General features: G+C 37.1%; 1 protein-coding gene across 1 annotated transcript in view; it reads left to right on the top strand.

Moving 5' to 3' along the window:
* RNF180 (ring finger protein 180) overlaps positions 1–10,884 on the top strand; it is an 83,842-nt gene extending 72,958 nt beyond the window's left edge. The window contains exon 7 of the mRNA XM_074812308.1: positions 7,627–10,884. Coding sequence (XP_074668409.1) covers positions 7,627–7,829 — 203 coding nt within the window. The 3' untranslated portion in view covers positions 7,830–10,884. The remainder of the gene's footprint in view (positions 1–7,626) is intronic.
* The last annotated feature ends 6,938 nt before the right edge of the window (positions 10,885–17,822 follow it).

Raw genomic sequence — 17,822 nt, forward strand, 5'->3', positions numbered from 1 at the left:
TTCCAGGAATTATTTTGGGGGTTTTTTTCTTCTTTTAATTGCTAAGTGATTTCTGGTTCATTTGTGTATATTTCTTCCCAGATCCATGTAGGATTTATAAAGTTTTAAGAGAGTAGAGATGATTCTTAGGTGCCAATATTTATGCTGATACTGATCAGCAAGAAGCATTATTTGCATGGTAATTGATTTTGTAGGACTGCAGTTTTTATAAAATTTTGCTTCAACAGATTAATTGTATGTCAGTTAGTGGAATTACCCCATTTTGGGATTTCTGCATAGTTTTGTATGTAGCATGATGTTCTTTTTCTTATGTCAAATGTCCTATGAAATTCACAAAACAAAAAACTGGTTGTAACAGTGATGATCACTGGTTCCTAACCACTCTGCCTTATAAAAAGGAATGCCCCTAATGCAATTGAATCTTGTGCCCCATATGAAAGGCTTCAGGACATGGTTTTTCAGATTTTTACAGTAATCAGTTGCTTTTCTAGACCCTTTGCAGACAACGTTCTTTGATATCTTGAAAAGCAGTTACTGTGTATTCCCCATTAAAGTGCCTGAATGCTGCTGATTTGTTCATATACAGAAGGACTCTGTATTGTATGCACATTGAGTTCAATAAATCGCATTTTATGCATGTGCAAATAACTGCTTACACACAATTTACTTTTCTGGGACTGTCACACATTTCCACATTTAAACCCAAAGCCCTGTAGAAGTCCTATAGCTAGTAAGGTAGACATCATAGTGAATATAAAAATGGTTTCAGATAAGGATTATGTCCAGCTTAAGTACATTTTACATCCAGGTTTTCTAAAGCCCAACTGCTAGCAGAAAGCAGGACTTGGAATTTGGGAATGGAAAAAGAATGGAGAGATGTTTAGGCCATCATGTAAGTTTAGTCACACATGGATATAAGGTGCTGGCAGCCAGTGGAAGCCCATAGGTGAAATCAGAAGGGCAAGAGCCGAGAAATATTCAGACAGCAGAGAAAACGTGAGAGGAAGGTAGGAGTAGGATAGCAAGGGAGGTTTGGGAAGGTGATTGGACTTCGCAGTGAGAAAGGCCTTGAAAAGTGGGGTAGAAGTTTTAGCATAGGAAAGCTGGAGGTTATGGTGTGCATTCTGAGACAAGAGAAGTTTGGAATTTGAGGGTTTTCTCTAGAAAAAAATGAGATTTTGACTTCTGTGACAATATGTGTGTGGAGCTGAAATGTCTGAGACAGGAGGCTAGGGAGGTTCAAGCTTTTCATGCAGGAGGAGGAGAAAAACTAAAAGTCTGGATCTGAGAAGGGTGGTGATTGAGTGGCTTTCGTTTGGGGAACTGGATGCTTCAGGGACTTGAGTTTGGTGGAGGGCTTGAGACTGAGTTAGAGCTTAGGACATGAGATCAAAAGTCAATGGGACATGCCTGCAGTCATTCACACAGGATAAGTGCCATCCTCTCATAAACCTCTTTAGCAATATATACGTTTTTCTTTGCTGGAAATACAGATCTCACAGCTTATTTTAACTAGCAATCTTGCAATTTAGCTATTATATTAGTATAACCAGAATATGATGCCGCATGATGTGCATATGGGGGAAGGGTGGTGTTTATGCAAGAAGTTCCAGATGATACCTTGTTTGTGAAAGCGATATGAAAACACTTTATCCTTGAAAAAGGTGCAGAATTCTGGGAAATTTTGGTCCATTTATCCATGCTGTCATCAGGTCTGCAGATGACAACAAATTGGAGGACCAGTTGGTAGACTCAGCGGCAGGGCTGTTACTCAGAGAGACCAAGACAGACTGGAGAAACAGGCTGAAACAGTAAAGCAGATGCTTCAGCAGATAAAAGTTCCTTTCAGCAGGGCATATAAAAAGAAAACCAGACCGAGGTAGAAGATGGAAATTATGACATAAAAGAGCATGTAGCAAACTACATTGGACTGTTGTTGGAACCCCACAGCAGTCTGGGTAGTTCAGAACACTCATATGTGATTTGGAAAAGTGATACATATACAGCTGATAAAGTTCATCAGTGGTACTAAATTATTCAGTTCACTGGTGATAGTAAATATGAACTCAACAGCTAACAGTTCTTTTCATCAGCAGCCTCGAGGAGGCAACAGAATGCACTCTGATCAGATCTGCAGAGGACAACAAATCAGAGAACAGGTTGATAGACAGCAGCAGGGTGGCCAGTGAGACCTAGACAGGCTGGAGAAGTGTGCTGAAAGGAACCTTGTGAAATTCAACAAGGACAAATGCTGAGTCCTGCACCTGGGAAGGAAGAGCCTCTGGCAATGGGACAGGTTGGGCACTGACAGCCTGGGGAGTAGCTTTGTGGAAAGGACCTGGGCATCCTGATGGAGAGCAAGCTGTGCGTCGGCTGGCAGCAAAGGAGGCCAACCGCATCCTGGGCTTTATGAACAGCGTGATGTCTGAACAGCAGTAGCTGAGGGAAGTTTTTATCCCCTAGTACTCAGCAGATGATATCTAAAATACTACAATTTTGCCCACCCCCCAATACAGGAAAGACAGCAGTAAATTGGAGCAGGTTTAGCAAAGGGCCTGGAGCACCTGACCTGTGAGGAGAGTCTGAGGGAGCTGGCTTGTTCAGTCTGGAGAAGGGTAGGCTTTGAGGAGGATCTCCAGGCAGCCTTACCGTACCTATAAGGAGACCACCAGGAGGACAGACCAGCTGTTCACAGTGGTGCATGGCAGGAGGATGAGCGATAATGGATATGAGAGGTTCAGACTGCAAGTAAGAAAAACACACTGTGAGCACATTCAAGTGGTGGAGCGGTTGCCCACAGAGGCTATGCAATCTCCATAATACAGAATATTCACTATGTTGAGCTGTAAATTAGCTATTGCCACTTAAGAAAAGAGATCTGGGTAATACTGTGATTAGTTTTCTGAAAACATTCAATGTGCAGCCATAGTCAAAATGTAAGCAGGAATTATTAGGATCATAACAAAATGGAAAACATTATGTCATTGTCTAGATTTGTGGTGATCCCACATCTCAAGTTTTGCATATAATTTTAGATTACATCATCTCAAAGAAGGATAAAGCATGGTGAAGCATAATGTGTAAAGGGTGATCTGAAATATGGAAGCTTTTCCATGTGAAGGAAATTTACAAGTTTTTTGTTTGGAAAGGATATTACAAAAAACAGATACAAGAGGCCTGTAAAACTATGAATGGCATAAAGATGTTTTAGGAAAGATTGTTCACTGTCTCTCAGAGGCATTCTTGCATTAGCAATTATATCAGCCATCACAGATAGTGCAAAAAAAAAAAAATGGTGCTGAGGGCCAGACGTCAACATTTGCATTTTAGGCAACAGGGGCAACTTACTTCCAGTCCCAAGGGCTGAATGCCTATTAGTGGTTGAAGCATATTACTGGAACACATCAGAGCTCTCAGAGTGCATCTTCTGATTTAGTTTCACCTTAAAGGAAATCAATTTATTTCCTCTAAGACTACTCCACCAAGGGACACAAAGCATAGTAACTGGAGGCGATACGAGATCTCGTTCAAAAGTACGCACAGACACGTGCAAGGAAGGAAAATCCTGTCGATGCCAATTTAACACACTATTCTGGGCACAGTTTCCAAAGCACTGGGGTCCTAAGCTGCTGGGTGCTGCAAGGGCACATATGGGAAGGAATCAGTCTGTATTTGCCTTTTTTCCTATAGTCTTTCAGTAGCTCTGTCTGCTGCAGCTCATAATCAGAAAGAAGAGACTGCATCAAAATGACCTTGGTACATCTGATTACCTAAGAACACTTCTTAGGTAATTTAATTTTACATGAGCACTTACAATGTAAATGGTTATTATAGCCTTGCATATTATTCATTTGGGCACATTTTTAGAGTGAAATTTTCCGTCTCATATCTTACATTCTTTAGTCAAAGCAAAATGAGGTCAGTAAATTTATAAAATTGGGAGAATATTTTAAATTGTCTGTAGTCTTATTTTGAGTATTACTAGTACCTCAACAGGAGATTGCAAAAACTGGCAGGGACACATGCAACAGGTATGCCTATGGTGAAAATCCTTTTTTATTTGCATTCTTTGGTGGGTATAAAAGTGTGATTTGCACAAAGCATTGTTTTTGTTATCTAGTAACAGGTTTCCACTAACAGTATGCCAGACTGCTGGCACTGGCTTGCATACACATGTGATTTGAGTGGAAATTCTTGTTCAGGGTATAGAAACACAGGCATGCACAAAGAAAGTTAAGTAAAATATATGTTTTAACAAATACGTGACTGTGTATAAATTATTTAGGAACTGTTTTCATCAAATGATATAGGGTTTCTTTTATAAAAAGGAGCAAATAGATTAGAAGGGGTTTGAAGCTCCCTCAGCTATTCTGTTTCATAATACAAACCCCTACTCCATGTTGCTGTACAGTTTTTGAGGAACTCTACAGCTCTCAATTTTTATCTGTAGATGGCTAGAATCAGATGCAGAGACATGGCTTATTTCCACTCCGGCTGGATAGACAGACATATAAAGGTATTTTTCATGTCAGAATTTGTTAAAGACAGTAGTTACAGGGCGGATCATAGAATCTGCAGTAACCTTTGTGTATGATCATACGGGGTTTCTAAATGTGATCCTTTGTTCCAGTACTGTACACAAGTTTATATGGTAATATACTTCAGGGAAAATAAACTGTTCTCATTCTTTGTCAGCCTCTGTTAAGTCGTAGAATTTGGTTTACGTAATAATTGTACTACTGACCTTTTCAGATGAAGCTTAATCAGTTTACAGATGGTAAAAAAGAGACTATTTCAACAATGGAATTGAAATCTGTTCCACATAACTGGCTGTCAACTTTGGATAGCTTTACTCACATGCAGGGAAGCCACAGGGATTACACATGCTGTATAGTAAGCAGTTCCTGATTGTATACATACTTTTAATACAGCACCAACAATTTTTCTGTGGCTTTCTGTAGGAAGAGCAATTAGAGAATACTGAAACTGCTGTTCCTGAATGTAGAATGACTACATTATAAAGTCTAATCTGTGATAAACTCAATGCAGGTTTGCTTAAGGTGAGTTGCACAGACATGCAAACAAGGATAAAATGTGTCCAAACTAATGTAGCTACATGTTTGCATAATTCCCTGATTATCGCTGTTGATCCAAACCCAGCCTCTAGCATTTTGTGTTATATTTACTTTAAGTACAGAAATAAATGAAAAGAAAGCACAGGTAGCAGTCTTGACTAAGATCCTCCAGAGAGGATAATACACACTAAATTTCACATGTAAAAAGCAAAGTGAATGATATATCATTAGTGATAACATTTAATGCCATTTGCAAATTAAATTAAAAAACAGAACATAACATCATATATTGAGGTTTCTATTTGAGAATAATGTTTACAAGTGTTAGAAAAGAAATTTATAAATACAGGTTTGAAATTGAGGTAAGTTTTTAAATGAGTGTTTTTCAAGTAAATTGCATCTTGACAGAGGGATATGTAAAGAGGACTAATATTTTTCAGAATTTTGTTACCAATTACTAATGTTATTTTTTCAGTAATCGAGATACTGTTTTAAATTAATGTAATTTTAATTTAACATAATCTAAAGTATAGCATAAAAACCAAGGAGGTACGTATCACACTTTAAACAGATCTTCAGCATCTTTAAGCAGATGTTTAACTCATGGAGTTGCATAAAATTTTTTGGTATTATAATCTAAAACTCTTTAGAAGCAAATCCCTGGAAATTTTAACTTTTTTTTCCTAGATGCAGTATAGCATATTTAGCTGTGGGACAAATCTTAGCCCACTTATAATCACTGAAAACCGTCATAAAATATCATCACTCTCTTGACGAGCATGAAGATTTCATGTATAGTTTCCAAAATAAAATAAATAATGTTGAAGAGATTCTGATGTATACAGATCTAAAAGCTTAGTATCTGTACATGAGAAACTGATCCAAATTGTCATTAAAATTAAAAAATTAAAAGAAATGCAACAATGTCTAACAGTGAGTGATTCTCCAAAGGAAGAATTTCTGTATCTCAGTAGTCTAGTCAAATTTCAAAGTAAAGCAATCATTAAATGAATACAGGAGGAAGAGTTTACCTTTGTAATTTGAAGTAAAAAGGTCTCTGATGAACTGTCTTAAAAACGGTACCAAAGAGAGAAAATACTTTTCTTTGGAAGGTGTGGAAACAATTGTACTATAAAAGTTTTGGGCAAAATATTGATTCAGAAAAAAATACAAAGAAAAAATAGATACCCACCACTGAAAAGGAAAAATATTGAAATTCCAGCAGAGTTCTGTATTAGGACACTTTTTAAAAATATGTTTCTCAGTTTCCTTGAATAAGATCTGAGAATGTTAAAATGAAAATTACAGGCGTGTGAACACCAATTATACACAATTATTTCTATTAGTCAAAAACAGAAGATTAAGGAATTTCAAGGAGGCTTAATTAAGGTAGACTAGAAGGCAGCACGGCAGTAGCTTAAAACTGAGGAACACACGCTGAGGCACACTGATGTGCAGTGGTGCATACAGAAAGGGACACTTCCTACCCACTTGGAGACACCAAAAGCCATCATGTCAGTGCAGGGGAAAAGAATCTGGGCAGCTCAGCAAAGACCTGTTTTTCGAAATCAAAGAATGCATCATAAAGATTGAGAGTTACCTGAAAAATGGAACAAAAATCTAGACCAGTATGACTGCATTCCCTCCTTGTCTTTCATCAGAACTGGACGGATCTTCTGCCTTTGCAGCGCAGCTCCCAGCCTCTTTCCTGTCCCACCATCCGCTGTCTAATACAGCTGTACAGACACTTCTTTAACCTCGTATCTTGACATATACAAGAACTATGCTCCTACAGTACTTCTCTTACTACATAGAGAAGTCAGGGGAGGAATGAAGAGGAAGGACCTTTTGGTAGGACCCCACACTCAAGTCATTCTTGGGAGTCACAGGATTTTTCTTCTGCTTGAAAGGCTGTGTTTGCATCTGCCTGTATATTTTTAAGGTATTATCAGCATACAAACAGTAGGATAAAAATTGAATTTTAACCTGGTATGTATCATATAGAGACATAATATTAAAGCAAGGAGTTATTTGGAAGAGTGTTTTGAAAAAAAAATTTCAAATACTAGAAATAGGAATTCAAATGTATGTGCACTGTTGAACTATGTGTGTACACATCTGTATGTACCTCAATTACTGAAGAATTCAGATGAGTATACTTAGAAAATCCAGATATTAATTACTGAAGAGATTACAGTATATGGAACCTTTTACTTTTGGATCACTGAATCAAAATCAGTGGAAGAATGCACCAAAAGAGAGGTTTCATATGTCTGGATAAAATAAGCAGATAGCATTATTTTACCAAATCCAAACAAACAAGCATGTTCTTTTCCAGACATGAAAGACAGAGTTACTTTTTAAATCTCGAAATCAAGTCCACAAAGAGCTTCTTATCCAACAAAGTGAGGAAACCTAACAATGAGGTGTGAGATTTCCTGCTTCCATTTGTTCTGTAAATAACTGGGGGAAGGAGGGTTAACTTTTTTTTTTTTTTTTACTCAATGTGATTGGTTTTATAAAGATTTTTATCTCCTAGTCTGTTTTTCAGCAGGTTTTCAAAGACGCTCAGGTACTGTAACAAGGAGGCATTTCCCACATGCTGCTCACAGGATGGACTACATGGACTTTGAGGATGATAGCCGTGGATGGCGATTTGATATGGACATGGTGATAATCTACATTTATTCAGTCAACTGGGTAATAGGATTTATTGTGTTCTGTTTTCTTTGTTATTTGTTTTTCCCTTTTTAGTCTGTAGTAACCACAGTTAAGGAAGACAGAGTCATGTGAACCACAGTATGTGAATAGAAAAAACTTGAAGAAGTCAAACTCTTTGATACTGCGTTTTTATAATTCAGAATTGTAATAGACTGCATCAAGCATGCTGTGAGGCTATTTGATACTTCTGCTATGTGTGACAAAGTACTTGAAATTGGTTCCAAATATAATGTGAAATCCAGATCATACTTCATTCAGTGGGAGTTTTGCCTTGATTTTGGTAGGAACAGGATTTACCCCTAATATATAAAATAATTACTCTGTAGAAATATAGAATACTGCTTGTTCTTAGGGGAGTTCTGTGTACTACAAAAGAATATGATCGATAGAATCATTTTGGGGTTTGACTCTTACATTGGCACACTTTTTCATTGGTGCTTCAGTTCCTCACACATAAAAGCAATAAAGATGCTTCTCATTCATAGTCAAATCTTTTGAGAACAGGAGATTATAAGCACTGCAGTGCTGCACCATGCATTGTATAGACGTTCATTAGAGCTATTTCAATGGCATAATCCAAATCCTCGAAAATTTTGACAATTGATACCTGTTAGCATTCTGCTGTGGGGATGTGCTGCACACAATGCCTGAAATTTTGAGCCAAAAAGAGAAATGATACTGCACAGTGTGCTGACAGTTCCATCTTTTCAGCAAATGGCAGTCAGAAGGAATCAACTAACAACCCCAGGTTCTGCACATTAAAGCGACCATTTTTGTGCAGGTTGCCAGAGTAGCACTGTACCTTTTTTAACCCACCCAGATGAGTGTGTTTGGATCCAGCAAGACAGCTAATGGAGGGCAAGCAGCAGGCCTGCTGACTATGATGCTGTGAGACACTAGTAAATATTGGAGAAAGAAGCATTCTCCAGTGTAAGAAATCAGTATAATTTTTAAATTGCTGTAACAATTTGAGGATACACTCAAGTGTGGACTCACCAGGACTATATGTCTCCAGGGGGATCGTATAAGAGGACATAGTATTTATTTGCACCTTTCGTGTGAAACAATTCTAAAGCACTTTATAGTTACTCTATATATAGATTGCTGAGTTACAGTTACAGAACTGCAGCCAGTTCAGCAATCATTCCATATTTGCTGCTTTACACAGTATTTTCAAATGAAAGTGAAAGAGCATCTATTAAATTATAAATAGGATATTGGAAAATATTGCGGGAATCAGGTGCTGAAGAATGGTACGAGGTAGTTCAGGGGCGTACTTTTCAGGAAGGTACAAGGAAGCCTTTATTTCTAAGGGCATGACCCTGAAAAATACACTGTGGTTTCATCAAGAAGAGCATGTGAGTATGTGTATGTAGTCCCTCTGGTATCAGGATTTGTGTGGGAGACCTGTGGTTCTTCAGTAGGTGGTGTACTCCCCTGTTCTAGCAGAGAACAAGGAGAAATGTGTTGTGGAAGGTGCCATCTGCCCAATATGATGAAATGGAATGATTTCAGGGGTTTTATTAAGCATGTGTTTATGCTTCTTTACTGGAGCAGGGCCAGCATGGTCAGTCTTTTATAGGCTATAAAGTGGTCAGGACCAGAAACTTTCACTTAATCTGAAAAACAGCAGTAAATCAGCTACTAATATTTAGTTTTCTTACAGGCTGCAGAGAATAATCTCTTGGAGAATATATATGTAGGATTAAAAATTACAAGTCTAGTAACACTGATTGGACTAAATAACTTTTGCCATCTTTTTAAAGTTATGCAAATTTAAGCAGATATCATAATTGAAATTCACTATCACCATCACAGTCATGGTTCTGACAGAAATGCATTTTCTGTAATAGCAGTATATCCAGTTACTTTGTCTCTACCTAAAGGTGATTGACTCCATTACAGGTGGCATATGCATAACATTTTAAAAACTTTCAAGGTTGTAGTAGAACATTTGGTGAATTACCCTCTTTATATTGATACAAACAAGTCTTTTAAAAATTAGGTTTTTTAGGTCATAGGCTCATGTTTTGCTACATGCAGATGTAGGTCTGTATGCTCAAATATTATCAATAATTCTAAACATTTTTCTCATCTATGCCAGGACTGGTATTCTAACTGCAATTTTTGTTGTGTCTCTAATCTTATGAATTTACTGCTCTTATCTCAGCAAAGAGAGGGACTGATTCATCTATTAAGCCAAAATTGCTTCTATCTTTTGATCTCAGAAAATATTAAAATAAAAAGATGTTATGAAAAATTACTTTAACTTAGCTGACATAGTCTGAAATTCCAGTAATAACATAATTTAAAATTATTTAACCAGGATATCTGAAAAGCATTATCCTTAAGTAACTATTCCAAAATATATTGAGACATAAGAAACATACTATAGGTACTAACTAATATAAGAAAAAGTTACTTACATCAGTTTTAATAGCATGTTACCATGGTTTTATTCTGAAAAGGGCAACAAAAGAGAGTAAAAAATCCAATGCAATATTGACCCCTTTTGTATGTTTATAGCAAGAATTGATGACTAAGGGTGGCTGCATTTTCGTAAATTTAGTAGGAGTGACAATTTTGTATGGCATTTCTAACTGTGTAACTCTACCTTTCTTCGAGGCCTAAACAAGAAACTGTTTCTTGGGCTATATTGTTTTCCTTCATATTTGTTGTTATTAATTCCAGGGGATAATTAGTTTTAAAAGATTACAAATGTACATAATGAAGACTGTTGCAACTCTGAGACATCCTTCATAGGAAAACACCTAAAAGGCATAGAGTGGAGCTATTTGTCCTTTATTGCTTTTTTGAGATACATGCTTTTGTAAAAATACAATAAAAATTCAAAGGCTCAAATCTGGTTTTCCTTGAAGTCTGCCTGTAAAATGCTGTTGATATTGTTGGAGCAAGAGCAGGTCCTTTGTAAGCAATTTTCTGGTTGAATTGATCCTGTTCTGCCAGGTTGTCTTTCTTATCTACAATAGTATTAAAATGTTTGTAATAAAATTTGTTTGTAATATTTTGCACTCATTTCACTAGATTTTGCTTGGTGGAATTAAAATTTAATATTTTTTTCAATCAATGTCTTGTTTGTTATTTATTCTGTTTCTGCTCAGGGTTCAGCTAGGGTTTGTTGAATTTTTTTACTACTGTGATTAACTCTTTTCATACTAGCAGCCTTGAATTTGTTTCAGTACTTTCCAGGAAACAGTCAGCTTCTGTCAGAAATCATCCTCGGGCAAGGTGTGGATCTTTACACATTCTGATAATGAAGATTACTCAGTCCTGGTGCTGTTAGTCCAGACCAGTTAACTGTTGAAGGCAGCAGAAATCCAGGACAAGACTAAATTTAGCTTTGACAAGCAAAGGGACTTTGTGCACACTCAGAAGTGTGTGAGTTTCTTGCCTAGCAGTGGCTATGTTTGTAGCTTTCCTACCAAGGTCCAGTCATCTTGCTTCCCTTACACAATTTGAAAAAAAATTCCCAAGCAATAGCTGCACAGGGAGTAGCCACTGTGAAACACAACAGATTCTTTCACAGCTGTGTACCTGCCCACAGAAGCTGAGATCTAAGCCTTTACCAGTACACTACATACACATACACACTTGAAATATTTACCGTATGTCAACAACAACATTATCACAGTTGGTGATACTGAGATGGAAAAGGATGATGAAGAAGCAGAGTTTAGATTTATTTGCTTATTTTTCGAGAAAAGTAGTGCTGATAAGATGGACCTCTGGGAGGAATAGTAGCTATTATAGCTATCAAGTGACAAGTAACCATCTTGATGGTGTGTAGTGTTGCATTTGTGTATGTGTTTTCAGCATCTTTTGTCCTTGGCAATCCTGACCACTTCATAAATGTGGGATGCACAGTCCCCTCTGGGGAATTCCAGGTCTGTACAAGGGGAGTCACAAGTAGACGGAAGAGACAAACGTGGGACATCAAGAGCATTCTGCTGGTGTTCAGCCCTGCACCCAGGAAGATGCTGAGAGAAAGGAGGCAAGATGTGCTGTGGATTGCTCTGGGCTAGATGTGGAGCAAGACAACAAACTCTCCTTAGAGATGCCCTTTATTTAGCAGAAAGGGCTAAGACAGACAGTAACAGCAGACAGTAAGGTGGACTTAAAACTGACTGAACAGCCAAGCTCCAGGGGTTTTGATCAGTGGCAGAAAGTCTACCTGGCGGCAAGTTACTAGTGGTGTACCCCAGGGGTCAAAACTGGGTCCTATCCTGTTCATCATTTTCATTAATGATCCGAATGCTGGGGCAGAGCATACCCTCAGCAAGTTGCAGAGGTCAAAACTGGGAGGATACACCAGAGGGTTATGCTGCTGTCCAGTGGGACCTCAACAGGCTGCAGAAATGTACTGAAAGGAACCTCATACACTTCAACAAAGAGAAGTGCAAAGTCTTGCACCTGGAAACAGCTCCATGCCCCACCCCAGTACATGCTGGGGGTTACCCAGCTGGAAAGCAGCTCTGCAGGAGAACTTGGTGGACACCAAGTTGAGTATGAGCCAGCAATGCACCCTTGAATCAAGAAAGCTAATGGTATCTTGGGCTGCATTAGGTGGAGCGTGACCAGCAGGTCAAGGGAGGTGATCCCTCCCTTCTACTCAGTACTGGTGGGGCCACACCTGGGGTGCTATGTCCAGTTCTGGACTCCCCTGTACAACAGAAATACTGATCTACTAGAGAGAGTCCAGCAAAGGGCCACTAAGATGATTAAGGGACTAGAGCATCTCTTATATGAGTGATTCTGTGAAGTCATCATACAAGATTTACCAGGTTGAGGACTAGAAAAAGTGGATCCTTCAATAATGGGCAAATAAACCAGAAAGTTCTGAGTAGAACATCATGGTTTCCCTTAATACCACAAGGCAGTGCAATGCTGGAAGAACTTGTCCCACATTTGTCCATTTCTGTTCTTTTCTATACATATCTGTAATTCCCTGTCTGGAACAATTAATTTTTTTTTTTTCTCTCACTAGTATCTTGAGTCAATACAACCAATCTCTCTTTGGGTACCATTTCAAACTTTTAAGGAGTTATCTTTCCTTCCACTTATTGAAATCTGTGGTTGTTGCAGTCCTCAATAAAGTTCAGAAGAGTACCAAGGAAAGAATCACAAGAAATCTAGTTGTATTATTCCAGGATGAGTAATCTGTCAGAAATAGATATTCAGAATTTGTTATTTAAACTTTTTTATTATGATTTAATTTTAAAGTCTAAAATCTGGTATTTTACAGGTAAGGGTTTAAATTCAAATTTCCAAAAACACCTCCTAATTTTGAGTGCCTCGGTTTGGCATTCCCAACATGAGGCCTTCCGTCTAAAGGGACCTGGTGCAGAGCTGAAGATCCCCTTTCTCCAAAATATGTTCTTTAGGATTTCTTACGTTGGGAGCCAAAGCCTGATAAACCTTAAATACACCTATTTATGATGGATGTCAGCAATGATCCAGATCCCAGCAGAATCAACAGGAGCCATCATTGTGAAGATCCAGTTTCTCATATATAACTACTACTGGATTTTTGTCTTATAAACTTTTTCCATCACTGTAAAACATATTCTGATGGAATTTCTGAAATGAGTTTTCAGAATTTCTTGTGGCACAAACAAGTTCAAATTTTATATTTACTTACATTTGATTACCCTATGACTGAAAGTAAACTAAACCTCCAGTGTCTTAGACATGTTAGGATTTCTTTGTGGCTGTGATGTAATCCTGTAAAATATGTACTGTCAAAATGAACTTAATAAAATAAAACTTAGTTTAAAATAAATAATAATCTATTTCATTTTCCATCAAACATTTTCTTCGGTTGAAATATTTCTACATTTCCAGTAAGGCATTAAAATGTAATCCTACTTGAAAGTACTTTCCATTGTTATTCTGTGGAAGTTTAACCATAAAATGTAATCTTTATTTAGAACATTTCACTTTTCATTTGATTATATTTTTACAGAGTGATTTCTTATTTTAAAAAAAAAAAAAAAGTTCCTAAAAGACTGAAGGTATGTATAATTCCATGTTGTGATTTCACTAAAATTATTTCATTAGAGACAGATCCTACAGGACCAGCTTCATCTCTGATACACACTGGAGAAAACGTGCTTAATAAACTGACAAATTTGATCTGAGGAGTGGTCCTGGGCAAGTCAGCAGGTTGACGCTGTAGAACAAAGAGCTCAGGGCACGCTTCTCAAGGAAGGGCTCTCAGCAGGACAGAGTTATGTAGGAGACCAAATGGCTTTTCTTGCCCTTTGAATGCTGTGCCGGGCACTCTGTACATATTCAGATACACAGTCTCCACTGGCACTTTAGGGTCTGCTTTTGTGCTTGAATGCACAGGTGTCCCATGCAAGTCCTAGGGAGTTATCCAGGGCATCTGATGGCAGACATGGCTTTTCCTTTTCTTCTTCATTCAAATATTCCTGAATATTGCCAGTTTTCTTAAGGTCTTTTGCTTGAGTTGTGACTGCTGAACCCTACCCAGAGGAGACAAGGTGATGTGCTATTATTTTTCATTACTTTTTGTCCTCTGGAGTGGCTCTTTGATTTCAATCAGTTGATGTGCTGGAGCATGACATACCCCTCTGAAACTCTGAACTTATACCCAGGTAAGAATCTGTGACCTAATTTATTTTACAACCTTTAATTAAAATTGTGGCAAAGGAATATATATAACTTGACAAAGAAGCTCACAAAACACTTCGTAGCACTAGATATAAACAAAAGCCCAAGATCTTTTCAAAGTGACTGGGGTCCCTGTATAGAAGTCTGTAAAAGATTCCAGGAGCCAGAGCATGGTTAGTTCTTGCAAGAAACCAGTCATGAAGGTGTGAAGTAGCAGATAAGCAAACGACAGCAAAGCAACCACTGCCAGGGAGGTACTGTGTAGCAGTGGCGGGTACTGGTTGCCTTTCAGTCTGGCCTCGAAAGGAAGGTCAGTGTTAATGTCACAAAGTTATTTTTTCCTGACTGTTGCCTAGAAAACAGGTAAGTGCTTTGTTCAAGGCTGGTAGGAAATGAGAACAGGAACAGACGAGTGGCTTATGAACCTATCTGCTCGTCATATCTGTGAAAATGAAAGCCCTCAAGGTCCTGGCTCAGCCTGCCGGGACCTGTTTTCCCAAGGACTCTCAGAGGCATAAGGCCTTTACACATCAATCCTTGGGCAGGAAAGCATGCTTCTTCATTCAGCATTGCTCATGATACATGAAAAGTGTTACTACTGAAAAAAGCCCCGCAGGATTGTTTGAAATTTTAAATATATCTGTTAGCACTTCCTTTAATACTGCAGCAGCAGTCAGTATCCTGTGTGTACTTAACTAAGTAGTTTTTGAGTTTGAATAATACACTAGACCTCAGTACTACAGCATATACGAACCAGATAATCCTCTAGCACCCATCAGCAATGCTGCCTTCCCTCAGCCACATTTTTTTAATGTCCATTCTACTTCATAAAATCTGGAAGGACTCCAGCTTCATTCCCTTGACATCTAAATACTAATCTACAAGTGAAATAAAATGGTTCCCATGATTTCTAGATTGACGTTATACGAGTGATACATATCACTATGATACCGTATTAGTGATGGCTTAAATTTGCAGTTTGGTTTTAGGATGAGAACGTTATAGTCTGACTTTTCACTAGATATCATTTGAACTTAATAATAAACTATTTCATTTTCCATCAAACATTTTCAGCATTCAGTTGAAATATTTCTACATTTCCAGTAAGCCATTAAAATGTAATCAAGCAATCACTTAAAATATACTCCACATCTAATCTTTTATCCTCAAACAAGACAATGAAGCAGAAAAAAGTAAATGCCACCAATAAAAAGATCATGGCACGTAATTTCATATTGATACAAGCATTAAAAATTAATTATTTTAAATAATTTTTACTCTGTCATTAAAAATTAGTATTAAAATGCTAAGCATATAATGTACTCCACTGTTTATGAGCTGGAGAATGAAATTCAGACTGAGCAGAAAGGAAATCTCATGTAGCCTCACTGTATTACCTGTATAAAATAAAGGATGTTAGATACTGACATAAAAATCCAGATGACCATCCTGTTCAATGAAAAGTGAAAAATAATACTTTAAAGAATCCTATGTAATCTCAATCTCCCTAAAATTATACCTGGTTTGGTGGTGTTAACTCTTCATGTAACTAGATTGCTACCCAGGAAATATTGTTTAGACTTAAAATCAAAGTGTGAAAATAACTGAAATTTACAAAAGCCTGTCCTTAATCCATGCAAATCAGAAATCCTTGGGGATATACATGATTCCAGAATTCATTACCAGTCATAGCATGGCATCTGATGATGCCTGAAAGACAACACGTTCCAATTAGAAACATATGAGGTAAAAATGTTTTTGCCTTGCAGATGGCTCTAGCTAGCTAATGTATGCATTTCAGCTGTCAGAAGTTAAACTAGTTCTAAAATAATTTGAATTAGACTTCAGGGGAAGAAGAATATGCTAATTTTCTTTTATCAAGCACACAATGTTTGCAAGAAGTTAAAGTTACAGGCAATTTATGATCCTATCTGGTTTCTTCTTAAAAGAACTGGACCCCACTTTTAATCTTTTAAAACACTTGTGAATTAAATGAACGTAAAAGTTAATAATTAGATATATGGTCACAGATTTTTCCAATGCATATAGTACAATTTTACAGGAACAGCAATTGCATGACTTACAAAATTTTTTATGATTTTATATTATACTCACCTAGGAGTTAAGGCTCCCAAACTCATTTTTGTTTGTCATCTAGATTGTGATTTAAATCCTAAACTACAAAAAATTACACAATGGCATTAAATTACCAAGTTGTACTGGTATTTTTCTTTAACTCCACTTAAAACAGGAATATAGTGTAATGATAACAGTAGCATAAATCACGATACCCTTCTCTTTCCTTATCTGTTATTCCTAAAGTGCCTTATTTTCAGATTGATTTACAGGTCAAATTGTCATTATTTTTAATCATTAAAATCAAGTTCTTCAGAATTTCCATTTTCCATGCAGTCTAGTAGCAACAATGCTCAATGTGCAAAGCACTTACAGCTTCTCAAGTGAAAGGCACTTTTACAACCACATTATGATATCTAAATACAAGTGTTACAGTGTTAATCCAACAGGTTAACACATATTTTGGCAACAGTAGCTAAATTATCATTATTATCATAATTTAAATCAAAGGACAACCAAATTACATATGCATGGCTTGTGTAGATACCAACTAAAATATTTATTGACTTTAAAAATAACACAACTGTCTTAGCATATACTGCTTTACAGGAAGTTTAACATTAGAAGTTTTTCAGGATTTGTCTGTGACCCACTGGTAAGAAGGAGATTTCTGGAAGGTTCCCACTAGCCTCCATGTACCAAGTACCCTCAGCAGGAAAAGGAGACATTCTCTAAACCTTTAAATAGTGCAGATAGCAAGTTGCTTCAGGCAACAAGATACAAATCACAATGTGATTTATTCAACATTTTTCTGTTTTGTTACTCACAAGAAGAGTATATTCCATACCTAAGCTTTTTAACAAATACAGGTAAAGCAATGTAGTAGTTATTGCACAAACCGAAGAGTCATAAACCTTCCCATCCTTAGCATCATCAATGATCAGCAATGTGATCATAGCAGTCATACAACTTTTTTTGTACAAAAGGATACTTATAAAGACTATTAAGCTGTCTCTTTGAAAAACACTATAAGCACAATTCACATTATATTAGAAAAACAATGCAATTGTGATGTATGGTGAATACAAAAAAAATCTTCTTAAATACATTGAAATTACTTCTTAGACATTAATAATGGGTAGATTTCAAAAGCAGAGTAACAAATTTTTTCAAACATAACAAATGATATTACATTTTTAAAAATCTTCAAATGCAACAACAACTGTGATTCATTTCTGTTTCTTCCTGAAAGGTAAAGCAATGAGTCTAACCATAGTCACAGTGCACCTAAAATCA

This window comes from Strix aluco, chromosome Z (genome assembly GCF_031877795.1).
Source record: "Strix aluco isolate bStrAlu1 chromosome Z, bStrAlu1.hap1, whole genome shotgun sequence".
In the NCBI taxonomy this organism is placed as follows: Eukaryota; Metazoa; Chordata; class Aves; order Strigiformes; family Strigidae; genus Strix; species Strix aluco.